Here is a 14165-nt window from a genome sequence, read left to right on the forward strand (position 1 = left end):
ATTGGCAGTCATCTAATACTGAGCAGATCAGACCCCATTGGATTATTGTAAGGAAAGGTTCATGGCAATGTACAGTACAGGTTTTAGTTAAAACAAACACCATATAGCAGAACTAAAGTCTACAATACTTACCTCCTCTCTTACTATTTAACATCCACTAGACCCCTCTTTTGTGCCATCTTCTTCTGGATGCTGGTGTTCAGCCATCTTGATTGACCTGCGAGCAGGCGGGTACATTTATTTTATTGCCAAAAATAAATTGAATGCCTCCTCTAAAAAGAAATAACCTGCCTGCTTATAAGCTTTTCATATTTGACTTCAGCTTTTACAGCTTGCTGAACCAGTGCATATGCTATACTAAATGCAAAGACAAAGTCCAATGTATTATGTAGTTATAAATGTTTATTTTTTTTAATGAATTTATTACAAAATATAAAAACTTGATAACTAAGAAAGTGCTTTACTGTAGTGTAGGTTCACCCAATGTGTTTGATTTTTCATTAAAAAACAAAAAAAGCTTCACATTACAGCTTGTCTTAGAACAGTGAATGGACTACAAAGTGACATTACAAAGGAACCACATAAATATGAGTACAGTATTTAGATTAACACAGCATTGACACTACTACAGTTATATATCAGACAGTGACATACACTAACGACATCTAATATTAGCATACCAGTGTTAAAGCTACCATGAGGAAACATCATCTTGTGAAACATTTGTTCTCATAAAAGTGTCTACTGATTGTTCTCAAATATATGGGAGAACGAGAACTCTTCTAGAAAGTTCATTTTTTTAAAAGACCACCCATCTCACACATAAACCACATAAACATAAGTCCTTTTTATACATTATCTGCACTTAGTATTTTAAATATTGTATATTTACATGTCTAAATCTTGGCATATTATATGAATGAACCCTTAGGGGTTCCCATTAAAGATGTTTTCCAAGTTATTTCAACTGGGGAAAGGAGGGGCTTTGGGTTGATGCAGAATGTGGAGTTATTATGTTACAGGTAATGTAGAACACCTTGGAATGATCCAGGATGCTAGTTAGGGAGGAGGAAGCCCAGTTGTGACCTTTTCAATCCATCTAGTAAAGTGGATCGGATATGATTATTTACAGTACATTATTTTATTGTATATAATATATTTGCAAAGACATTTTAAACATAGGACTCTTTAGCATACTGTATCTGATCATAGATGATCTCAAAGATAGGTTGACTACATCGCCGACTTATACATTCATGCCTGTTTCTGTGACAGGACTCTGACTTGGTCCTGACAAGGTCTGATTTTGTTCTGTGAGACTGGTAGTTTGGTTGTGTTAACCCATCGGAGTTTGGCAATTGCTTGTCACTGAATGAGCTGGGTTCGTGATGAGCACTACAAGACTGTACTAAAGAGTCACTCACTGATGGAGGTGTAGAACAGGTATTGTTTGGTACACTGGCTCTCATGGTGTGAACCGTCATGCTCTTATGAGAGGATGCATTTTTATTGATAGCCTCTTCATAGGATGGGGGTTTACCAGGGTTTTTTTGGTCTACCATTCGGAAAACCTCATCAACAGATATTCTTCGTGTGGATGGTGGTCTTATTTTTACCACTTGTGGCTGATGGAAAGCAGTGTCCCGTGTACCTTCTAACTCTTGTTGACTTTTATTAGGGACACTCCTGATTAACTCATTTTTTTGCATTTCTCTGTTGTTACCATCAGGACCCCAGCTCTGTGTCTTGGTTACCAGTCTTTTGTGGTTTACATAACAGAAGGAATTTGAATGTTTTTTCATTTCTTTACTGGCTTTGATAGTGTCGCTTAAATCTTTATTTTTCATACAGAATGATTTGTGCCTCACAAAGTCATTTTTCTTTGGGCTTAAAGGAGATACCACTGGAGAGCTGGTGAAAACAGAGCAGTCTGAATAAGAGCTGTCAATAGAACAGTTGGAGGATGCAGCTGATAAAAGTTGCTCTGCAGTATCTGAAGTATAGCTGGTATTAATCTTTAGACCTTTTGGCATATTCTTCCTATATGAAGCTTTATCACAATATGTTTGATGAGTATGAGTGGACAGTTCAACATCACTACATCTTTGTTTTCTAACTGCAACATCATCATGACTTCTTGTAAGCTTCTTTCCTGCTATTGTTATGTCATTCTGGGAGGGAAAAATGTATGGTTCTGAGCACCTTCGGTCCATGCTGCTGGCTTCACATTTAATCTGGCCTAAAGTAGAATCCAGGAGATTTAGAACTCCTTCTTCTGTGTACTTCTCACCAATAGCCCTGTTTAGGCCCCACTGCTCGTTGTGGTGTCTTGTTAGTGCACTGGCATGGCAGTCATGATCTGGATCAGTGCTGTCATAGGCAGAGTCATTCTGATGAGATGAAAGTTCTGGAAAGGACATAATATAAGAGAATTTTAATTAAATACAAACATATTTACATTTTCATATACAAATACAAAGTTGTTAGTAAAAGAGAGAGTAAAAGTTGTACTTAGACTATATGTTGAATCTAATTAAGTGAATTCATAATATGAATATAATTCCTGTTTTATACAAAGTGTGGATTGTATATGAATACAGAGAGATTGCTAAAAAGTATTTTAGATGTTGCCGGCACTAACATTTGCTCTTAAACTTAAAGTTCCACCCGTTTTTTTGTTTATAAAAAATCTTTTAACAAACAGACACTCACCTGTCCCACGGTCCAGTGATGCGGCCGCCCGGAGCCTTGCTCCTCTCCCCCTCCTCTCTGTGGCTCCTTCATAGCAACTGCGAGCACCCTGCCGTGATAGCTCTCGGCTTCATTGCCGGGCGCGCACTGCACATGCATGAGTCGTGCTGCGCTCTGCTATTGGCCAGGCAATCTTCTGGGACCTGCAATGTGTCCCAGGAGATTGCAGAGAGGAAGGGGCCGCCTATGGGGGAGACGAGGAGTCGCCTAGGCAGCCAAGAAGCAGAAGGAGGAAGTGGGACAGGAAGTCCCTCTTAAAAGGAGGTACCCACCCCCCCAAAAAAGAATTACATGCCAAATGTGGCATGTAAGGGGGTGAGGAATGCTTAAAGCGGAAGTTCCACTTTTGGGTGGAACTCCGCTTTAACTGATTATGTGGCTGTATTTACCCTGCAGGAAATCTGAGTATATAAGTAAACAGCATTAGTTGTATACAGAGGAATTGCTAGGGCAGGTATTTAACTAGTGAATTACACATTATCAGGTACTGAATAAATCTTGGGAATTACTGAAATCCAACCAGAGAACTTGTGTACATTAAATGTGTCAATTACAGGCCAAGTTGGCTATTTTTTTGCTTGGTTTAATCCATTAATACTTTTATTAACATAATAGAGGCAGTGCTAGATAGTACAAAATCAGTATGGCTGGTACCTCACAGTTCTTAGGATATACTCTTGCACAATTGCTAAGGAAGCTTAATTTCAGAATATATTCTGTGTCCTGCATAATGCAAGCTTTAAATTACTTAGGGCCATTGTCTTGCTCACCTGTAGTATCAATATTTTCTAAGGAATCCTCTTCAGAAGTACAAAGTAATTGTGATATGTGGTCCCCAAACATTTCCAAGCAATTATTTATGAAGAACTCGACTAGTGTTGTAACCTGTTAAAATAAAAGCACATAGAAGTACAAATGTGTTAGTGTAATTCATAGGACCAACATATAAAGCCTGCAAAACAAAAATTGAGCAAAAGTGAAACTGTTGTAAAGAAAAAAAAACAGACTAAACTTGCCCTTTCACACGGGCGGATCAGTAATGATCCGCTCCGTGTGTCCGTAAAAGCTCAGTGGGGATCCTCTGTAAAATCCCCGCTGAGCCGTCGGCTGACAGGGCGGTCCCCGCACACTGTGCAGGGACCGCCCTGTCTTTCCTCCGCTCTCCCCTATGGCGGAGGCAGACGATTACGGGTGTCAGCGGATGGTCATCCACTGACACCCGCAATCACATAGGGACCAATGTATGTCCCGTTTTCATCCGCAACGGATGGATGAAAATGCGAACATACGGTCCGCACGTCTGAAAGGGCCTTAAAAAGCAATTTAAGTACTAAGGGCAATAGTATACCACTGTTTGATATTTTATTATCTACAGTATATGTAAAGGGGTAAATCTGAAATGTGCCCGCATTATTTGTTCTGCCTGTCATTTAATTGCTTTATACTGCTTTTCGTTACATCACCATTATCACTGCAGAATTAATTTTCCTAATCCGTTTTTGAAACATGAACCAGACTTCAAATTAGTAGGAACAATTTTTCACCTGATTTTAGGCGTAATTTTTTTTTCAATTTATGTAAGTTGCATCAGAATTATAAAAAATGAAATAAAAACTATTCCCACGAGATATTAGAAGGACACACCAAAACGACCATATAAGAACCTGATGTCTGGAGGGCTGGAGTACCTTTGGTACCTGGTGGATGCTTAAGATAGGTTTGTTTGATAAACCCAAAAAAGAACCACCCTGGTGTTGATATGGTAGGCTCTCAACAGTATAGTAGATTACCACTGCCAAGTTTGATCTGACTAATTAAGTGATTTTCACATTCTATTGGAATATTGAAGCAGCAATGTAATCTTCATTCTTATGGTTAAATGAAACAACTACTCCATCAGAGCATGGGAACTGGACCAAAGGAATGCATCATGATCCAGTAATACAAAGGAGAATCTCAATGGAATTCTTTTTAGAATAAGTTATTTTCCAGGTAGCAAGACAAACCCTAAATTACCCCTATGGGAATCAAGTAAGTAGCATATCCTTCCTCTCACATTACTTGAAATTCATCCTTTTAAGAAACCCACTCTTAGAACAATGTCTACCTAGTGCTGAAGTGCAAATGGTCTGGTATAAACATTCCATTATGCCTCCATATTAATGACCCTTTGGCCAAAATACATGAAGTGCTGAGATGGTGCCTCTTTGAAAGTTATTGACAATAATAGAGTGACAAAACAGTTTAGGCTCAATGATTTAGACCACAAAGGAAACCGATTAGCTTTACTATAATCATGAGAAAGTTCCTGTTAAAATGTACCGTATGTATTTGCCTTTATTATTTCTATTTTAACAAAAGGCATTGAAAAATGCTTTACCTTTTTATTTAACTCTTTCTGAGTTTCTAGGGCAAGATCCTGATCAACCTGTGATACAAGCATGTTTGGAGCAATGCAAACAGCCAAATTTCTGGAATCCATCTTGTTAATATCTGAAGCATTGCTAATGTGATGAAGAACACACATCAAATGTTGTAATAAGATGAGGTTTGGTTGTGGCAGTTTGTCTGCAACACTGAAGGGAAAAACACAGAATGGGATGAGAATTTTTGCAATCTCAGTTGAAACCATTTGAAAACTATAACAAGCACAGAAACAGAGACTTCCTTCTGAAAGAGGAACTAGACTTCTTTTTTTTTTTATAAAAAAAGTCCCATTCAGAAATACCCTATAGGCAGAGCATTTAAGCCTGGTCACTAAAGTAGGGAACAAAATACATTTTGTGCTACTAAACCACAAAGAGATGAAGAGGTTTCCGAAACATAAGTTCGAATCTTAACACACAATATATTAAATAAGTTGTTCCTGGTGCTGTTTTGTCCAGTCACAGTCATTCACACAGCATAGCCAATTATAATATTAAAGCAATGCTGACATTTTAAGGTTAGAAACACATTAATATGTATATTACTAAGACTTTGGCTGAAACGTGCTAACATTCCTCTGTATTTGTTTGGATGTCCCAGATCGCTTATCATTTACAAAGTATTGTGAAGGACTGTTATCAGACTCCAGCTCTCTCTTCAAATTAGAACCACATTACATTTACTTTCTAAATAATTCCCAATGTTTTCAAATGTAACATTAAGTACACAACATATGCAGAACCATTTTATGTTATTTTATCTTTAATTTTTAGGTCAGTATTACACACATCACATCACAGATTTTACTTTTTACATTTATATTCATTATTAGCAGTACAAGATACAGAATCAAATTTAAAAGGCAGAGGTCTATGCTTGGTAGAACATTGAATCTACGAGGCAATGTGGAATAACAAGATATATAAAACCTTGAGGGTGCAGGCCAGTCACATGTGTCTCTCTCTGATCAGGTAATCTCATAACAGTGGGTGCATGGCGCCTTAATGTTCTCCTCCCACAATAATGATTTAACAGGTTGTAATACCTTGTCTGATAGCTATAGCTTACCTTGAGATAAGATGGGTACCCTCCACTGGTACTGTGCCAGAGGATGGGGTCTGCATATCTGGCTTCTCATTAAAACCAGCGCAGGACTTTTGGAATGTCTATTAGCCAGCAAATATATAAATAAGCAGATGACCGTGCGTGTTTACAATGGAGAGGGGAGCAACTGCTAAACATTCCTGGTGGTGACTTATCAAGGGGGAATAATTAGGAATAATTGCTAATTGCCTCACGATTTCTAAGCACACAAGCAAGACATTATAGCCCAATGTATCTGAAATTATCCAGATCACATGACTGTAACTGAAGTTAAGATACAGCACATATTTATATATTTCCTTTTTGCGTTTTACATTTATGATGATATTGTACACATTTCCAGGTCTATATTGAATTAATTATTAAAAAATATACAATGTCAATATATACTAAATTTATGCTTACCATTGCATCTGCTTAATTCTTCCTTCTAATGTTGGCTGTTCCATAGCATTCATCCATTCATTGTAAAGTTCTGATGATAGCAGCTGGTGAGGAATACCACGCAGGAAGTCCTGTTAGTAGGAAAATGTTATATTTAGTATAGGCATTAAAACAGCCATATTTACTAAATAAATATACAGTATCTCACAAAAGTGAGTACATCCCTCACATTTTTGTAAATATTTTATTATATCTTTTCATGTGACAACACTGAAGAAATTACACTTTGCTACAATGTGAAGTAGTGAGTGTACAGCTTGTATAACAGTGTAAAATTTCTGTCCCCTCAAAATAACTCAACACACAGCCATTAATGTCTAAACCATTGGCAACAAAAGTGAGTACACCCCTAAGTGAAAATGTCCAAATTGTGACCAATTAGCCACTTTTCTATGTGCCTTTTTATGCCTCGTACACACGGGCAAACATGTACGATGAAAACGGTCCGCCGGACCGTTTTCAGCGGACATGCCCGCCCGGAGATTTCTGTATGATGGCTGTACACACCATCATACAGAAATGAGAGTCAATCCGCGCGGACAGACAGCCGCGACGATGACGCTGAAAGGTCAATGCTTCCACGCATGCGTCGAAGTCATTCGACGCATGCGAGGGATGGCGGCCGCTCGGACATGTACGGTAAGTCTGTACAGACGACCAAACATGTCCGACGGACAGGATTCCAGCGGGCATGTTTCTAAACAAGTTTAGAAACATTTGCCCACTCGAAAACGGTCTGGCGGGCAAATGTACGCTGGAATCCTGTCCGATCGGCCGTACACACGACCGAACATGTCTGCTGAAACTGGTCCGCGGACCAGTTTCAGCAGACATGTTCGGTCTTGTGTACGGGGCCTTAGTGTTACAAGGTCTCAGGTGTGAATGGGGAGCAGGTGTGTTACATTTGGTGTTATCGCTCGTTCAACATGGCACCTCATGGCAAAGAACTCTCTGAGGATCTGAAAAAAAAGAATTGTTGCTCTACATAAAGATGGCCTAGGCTATAAGAAGGTTGCCAAGACCCTGAAACTGAGCTGTAGCACAGTGGCCAAGACCATACAATGGTTTAACAGGGCCAGTTCCACTCAGAACAGGCCTTGCCATGGTCGACCAAAGAAGTTTGAGTGCACGCGCTCAGCGTCATATCCAGCGATTGTCTTCGGGAAACTGACGTATGAGTGCTGCCAGCATTGCTTCAGAGGTTGAAGTGGTGGGGGGTCAGCCTGTCAGTGCTCAGACCATACGCCGCACGCTGCTTCAAATTTGTCTGCATGGCCGCCTCTTCTAAAGACGATGCACAAGAAAGCCCACAAACAGTTTGCTGAAGGCAAGCAGACTAAAGACATGGATTACTGGAACCATGTCCTGTGGTCTGATAAGACCAAGATGAACTTATTTGGTTCAGATGGTGTCAAGCATGTGTGGCGGCTACCAGGTGAGGGGTACAAAGACAAGTGTGTCTTGCCTACAGTCAAGGCAGCATTCCAACATGAAAATGACACCAAACACACCTCAAAGATGACCACTGCCTTGCTAAAGAAGCTGAGGGTAAAGGTGATGGACTGGCCAAGCATGTCTCCGGACATAAACCCTATTGAGCATCTGTGGGGCAAACGGAAGGTGGAGGAGCGCAAGGTCTCTAACATCCACCAGATTCGTGATGTCGTATTGGAGGAGTGGCGTTAAGTGGCAACCTGTGAAGCTCTGGTGAACTCTATGCCCAAGAGGGTTAAGGCAGTGCTGGAAAATATTGGTGGCCACACAAAATATTGACACTTTGGGCTCAATTTGAACATTTTCACTTAGAGGTGTACTCACTTGTGTTGCCAGCGGTTTACACATTAATGTGTTAAGTTATTTACACTGTTATACAAGCTGTACACTCACTACTCTACAATGTAGCAACGTGTAATTTCTTCAGTGTTGTCACATGAAAAGATATAATAAAATATACTTTTGTGAGATACTGTAGATTGAGCTAGATTAGGCAGGCAGGTTAGTTAGTGGCATGCAGGCAGTGTATTTAATATATAGATCTATATATAGAGATCTATATATATAGATCTCTATATATAGATCTATAGATATATATCTTCAGGTCTGGTATGGATTTTAAGGGAAACCCTGCGTCATAATGTAAAAAAATGGTGGGGGGGGGGGGGTTTAGCCTGGTATGGATTTTGGGGGGACCCCACGCTGTTTTTTTCCTTGATTTTTATCTATATTGCCGGACCCGGAAATACATTACAGCCGCAAGCAAGTTTAAATTACATGTTTTTCCTTTAGAAATTTAATTTTGCTGCGGGACTGTAAAACACATTAGAAAGATGCGCTACTTCACAGGCAGACTAAAGGACCCCCAATACGATATTTAAAGGAGTATTTCATTTTTATTGCTTCACTTTAAGCATTCTTAAAATCACTGCTCCTGAAAAAGGGGCATCTTTTGTCCCCTGGGGCAGTACCTGTGTCTCCATACACTTTTTATGGCAATAACTTGCATATAAGCCTTTAAAATTAGCACTTTTGATTTTTCGTGTTCGTGTCTCATAGCCTTTAAAGGTGTTGGCATGTTCGCACACATTTTTTGCCTGTTCTCATGTTCTGGTGCAAACCGAACTGGGGCATGATCAGCTCATCCCTACTTTTGATAGGTCCCAGATTCTTCTGAGTCTGAAAAAAGCAGTCATATATTTCACCTACCTAGCCACCTGCTGCCGAAATCCAGTATTGCAATACTATTATAGATATAACGTAGTGCTATATTGGCACCACTGTATCTGGTTGGACATTATTAACCTGAGCAATATAAATAACAGTCGTGAGGGGTCATGCTTTAAATCATAGGGAATGTAGATTCTAATCTGTTGGAGGCATGGAGATATCAGAAGCATATGGGAGTTTCGCACAGAAACTGAAATTCAACATCCAGTTGCCCTTTAGCTAAACAGATAGTTTTCATACATTACCTTAAACACAACTGCCAGTAAATGCACAGATTTGCTTTTTAAGTCCAAGTCTCTTCCATAGTTTAGGTCTTCTTTCAACTCCTTACGAAATTTTTCATTGGCAGCTTTACGAAAAACCCCTTCAGTCAAGGGACCTTGTATACGTAGTATGGTTAAAATGTCCTGTAAAGATGAAATGCAATTTATACTCCTAATTAACATGTATATGCCTATAAAATAAAAATCAACGATGCATTGCATTAACTGTTTACTTACAAGGATTGCTTTAGGAAGGTTGTCCTCTTCACACACAATGGACAGTGGTTGGTCAAATAAAGTTGCCTTTAACTCTGGAGGACTTGGGGGTTCTGACACTGTGGCATTTCGCTTCAAAGTAAAGGGCCAGGAAATTACTGCTTTTCTTTTCTTATTGCTCTCTGGACAAAAAATGGAAACAATAAGAAATTATATGTGAAAAAACACTCACTCTAATATACAGATTTACAACATTTCTTACAAGGGGAGGTCCCTCAATATAGCCTTTAATGTGTTTGTATTTAATATATAAAAAGATCATTTTTTCATTGTTCAGCCTTCTAAGGCAACACTTTTTATAGATAGTTTCATCTTTTGACTTTTTTTTTTAACTCTTTCTTGTGGCACAGTCATTTTTTTAACATGAGAATTTAGTCCAGAAATAGGTCAGACTTTGTGGGCGTAGGACACAACGGGTACTTTCCCAACAACTATTTGGTTTCAAACCAAACACTATAAAGTTTGGTAAAGGACATTTCTATTAGCTATGCTATGTTATCCTTTTCCACTAAAGGTGGAAAAAGATTTGCCTTCTTTTGCCACATACATACACAACATGTATGATGTGTCTGCTCTTTTTTAAACATATAAGCCAAACACATTAAAAAAGAATATCCTTATCTAATGCAGGCCAAATTATATATACATTTTTTTCTAAATACCTACTAAAATGTTAAATTAAATAATATTTTTTACTACTCACCAATCACATGACAGTTGGGATCCTCACTGATCATGGCTGCCAGTAGCTGATACTTCTTTGCATCTGCCTGTTAATCAAAAGAAATTACATATTCATTTCGGGAGCCTTCATTTAACATGGATGACCAAACAGAGCATTTTTAATTTCTGAAATAATCAGCAGAAGCATTAAATGGGCAATGTCTAAACCAGTATAATTACAAAATAGTAAATACATAAAATATTTCATTGCATTTATGTACTATTAAAATGACCACTGGAATATTTAGTGGTTACAACTATATCTGCCTACAGTTAAGACTCTCACATTTCTGTCTCTTTATGCATCTAACTGCATAAAGAAGAAGTAGTTGCCACCATGCTTTCCCTAGAGGAAGCACTGATGTAAAGGTTGCTTCCAATGCTTCATTCAAAACACATTCAAACAGAACTCTGATTGCTCACCTCTGTATGGCATTCAATTAGGCTCTCCATGTTGTTGGCAACCAGAGCTTTAGACTGTAACAGAAGAAACAATTGACTTAATTACTTATGCCATAATCATGTGGTAAAATGGTGAGCCATATTCTTTGGCTGCTTCACAGTATCATTAATGGGAAAGTTCACAGAATCATAAGACATAAGTCATATATAAGCTTCCTAGCCTAATGAAGAGTTTGTTGCATACTTACAGCATTGCAGCCTGTGAGAACCTTCATTAGTAATCGTGCACAGGGTACAGTGGTGCCCTCAATGCCACCAACTTCTCGTATCTGCCTAAAAACAGACATGGAGCTAGTTAGAATTTTAGGGCTTCTGTTATCTGTATGACATTCAAGCTTTTATAGTAAAATCATTTCATTTCTTGGATGTATCTATAACTATAATGAGTAAAGCACAAAACTGTTAATCGATATCAGTCATTTTAGCTATGCATCTGAAAGTACAATGTAACACATGACTGGTCAGGTCACAGTTACCCACAATCAACTGAATCCGACTATATTTCAGCTTCTTGCATTATGATCACTAATGTCAAAGGAAGAACTTCATCAAAAAATATCTTTTGCAATTTATGACCTAATGAAGAAAAATTAGAACATTTGCCAGCTTTCTATTGATGTCTGTGTCCCCACTGTGAGATTTCTCCTTGTTTCTTACCTGGAGACAATAGGAAGTAAGTGGAAATCCCCCCAAAGTAAGGGAAACTCCCACCTCTGACAGATATTTGCTCTACTACTGTCCTTGAGACAAATGTTTACTTTTGGATTTCCCCTCACTTTCTATTTTGGTGAATCCCCCATTTGGGACACAAGCAGCAATAAAACCCAGAAGAAGTTCTCAACCTTATTTACTCTATCTAGCTTTATCCAAAACAACACACTGTTTTGATTGGAGCTTCAATGGAGGTACGAATGGACTTCACAAATTACAATGTGTAGCACAGCAGTTTGCAGGGCACGTTTCATTACAACAAAATAACATCAATTAAAATAACATTTTAGTTCCACTATGGCAGTGCCAGTACTGTGAGTATTAAAGTAATCAGTGCACAGGGAACAAAAATAATATTAACTTACAAATTGACGCATGAACTCTTGCTTCTGTCTCTTGTGGGCAGGAATGACGGTTTATACACTTTCTCCCCAGCTCTGTAACAGTTGACATTACAGGCAAAAAGGGCGGGCTTTCATTTCACCACAACTCATTAATAAAATGTTTGCTTAGGATCATAGCTGCAAAATAACAGCTTCATTGATGGGTCAGTGTCTGTACAAGGTCAATGGAGGACCCAGCACTTTCAATAATGAGATGGCTAATTCTTTGCTGATCTGCCTTTCTTTGCACAATTGGTTTCAAAGATGTAATAGAACTTCAATTGTAACACTGACTAATCCCTAATATACTTTTAGTAAGTGCATGTTGCAAAAAAAAGGTGCATTTAGTCTACGGGTATGCATAGTAGGAAGCAACAATAAATATAAACAGTTTGACTTTTTGACTGCATATTTTGTCTGTTCACAAGGTGTGTTTTTTTTTAAACTATTTATAATTAATCGGGTGTTTTTCCTTTCTGTGGCTCAGTGGCACTTCTAGGCTCACATATATCACAATAATAAAAACATATTACCACAATCTGAAACAATTTTTTTTTCTCAAAAGGTTTCAGTTCAACAGAGTAGCTGCAAATGCAGAGCGCTATTGTAAATACATTGAACCACAAGTGAACTCCCATACAAAACAACCGCAATCCCAATAACAGATAAACAGATAAATAAAACCGACTGTACTCTAAACTGAAAATCACAATATAATGTGATGGTGCTAGCCCACTAAATTTGATATTTCTTCAAAAACACACTGTAGTTTTAAGACAAGAGGAATATGAAGAAATTAGGCCATAATGCACAGTTATATGCATAACAGTAGTTGTAATGTGTACCAAAATACACAAGTGGCAACACCACCAACTAATATGCTGATTAAATACATTTTAGTGACCAATTTAATTTTAAATAAATACATCATAAATAAAGAAATATGAAATAACAAAATATATCAATTTAAATAAATGAATTCAGTGACCATAAGAAGTTAGCAACATGACAATACAAGCCATACTCGTAACACAATTTATTACATCTACTTATAAAACTGGGGAGGATAATAAATCATTTGAAATAAACATTTTTTCCACTCTCATTTGTGCTTCAGACTACAATAAAAGACAATTGCTTGTGCCTTCCTTGCTGCCCAACATTAATCTATTGTCTATAAAGTCTAAAGTATTAATATTTCCCTCTGTTCTAGCATATATACAAAAATGTACATAATGTTTATTTTACTTTGCTGTCTTATTAGATGTGGTTCACTATTAATGTAGTTTTCACCAATTTCCAATTTCTTAACAGGGACTCAGTACCTTTCTAAAAACATACTGCTCTGCCCAATTGGGGTAGGCTGGCCTAGGTCGCCGAGTACCGTATCTTTTTCTGTTAAATGTTTGCCTGTACAAGGTGATTATACTACTTAAGTTGTATATTGAATGCAACTACCTCAAGTGTTGTAAATTGATAAACCCAATAAAAATGTATTGATAAAAAAAAAAAAAAACATACTGCTCTGCATGTGTGTTTAGAGATGCACTGCTCTTTAAATAGTTTGAAACTAATACACACTTTTTTGTGTTTTTTTTCAGTAAGGCTCCCCGCCACCTAAACACAGCAACAAAAAATAATTTGAATAGTATTATTAACAATAAAAGACAAAAAATAACACTTACCACACAAGTGTATCCAGCCAGAGTTCCTTCACTTCACAGGAGCTGCAATGAAAATAAGACAAGTGTGCATAACAATCCAGTGCTACCAAGTCAGGGTCAGGCAATGACTAAAACTTGACTCCACCACGCTTTCCTATTTTGTGTGAGGCAGGGGGAAATTCACAAGTCACAGAAACAGGAAGGAGCGTCATCATGGGTTACACGGTAAAATT

The 14165-nt window shown here is 38.0% G+C and overlaps 1 protein-coding gene across 1 annotated transcript in view; it reads right to left on the reverse strand.

Moving 5' to 3' along the window:
• Window positions 1-384: 384 nt before the first annotated feature.
• Window positions 385-14165, reverse strand: part of LOC120937382 (T cell activation RhoGTPase activating protein) — a 159476-nt gene continuing 145695 nt past the window's right edge. The window contains exons 5-14 of the mRNA XM_040350564.1: window positions 13954-13995; window positions 11363-11447; window positions 11136-11189; window positions 10693-10759; window positions 9951-10111; window positions 9696-9857; window positions 6688-6797; window positions 5132-5327; window positions 3522-3636; window positions 385-2407 (exon numbers count right to left, since the gene is read on the reverse strand). Coding sequence (XP_040206498.1) covers window positions 1173-2407; window positions 3522-3636; window positions 5132-5327; window positions 6688-6797; window positions 9696-9857; window positions 9951-10111; window positions 10693-10759; window positions 11136-11189; window positions 11363-11447; window positions 13954-13995 — 2227 coding nt within the window. The 3' untranslated portion in view covers window positions 385-1172. The remainder of the gene's footprint in view (window positions 2408-3521; window positions 3637-5131; window positions 5328-6687; window positions 6798-9695; window positions 9858-9950; window positions 10112-10692; window positions 10760-11135; window positions 11190-11362; window positions 11448-13953; window positions 13996-14165) is intronic.

The sequence above is a fragment of the Rana temporaria genome, chromosome 4, assembly GCF_905171775.1.
Source record: "Rana temporaria chromosome 4, aRanTem1.1, whole genome shotgun sequence".
NCBI lineage: Eukaryota > Metazoa > Chordata > Amphibia > Anura > Ranidae > Rana > Rana temporaria.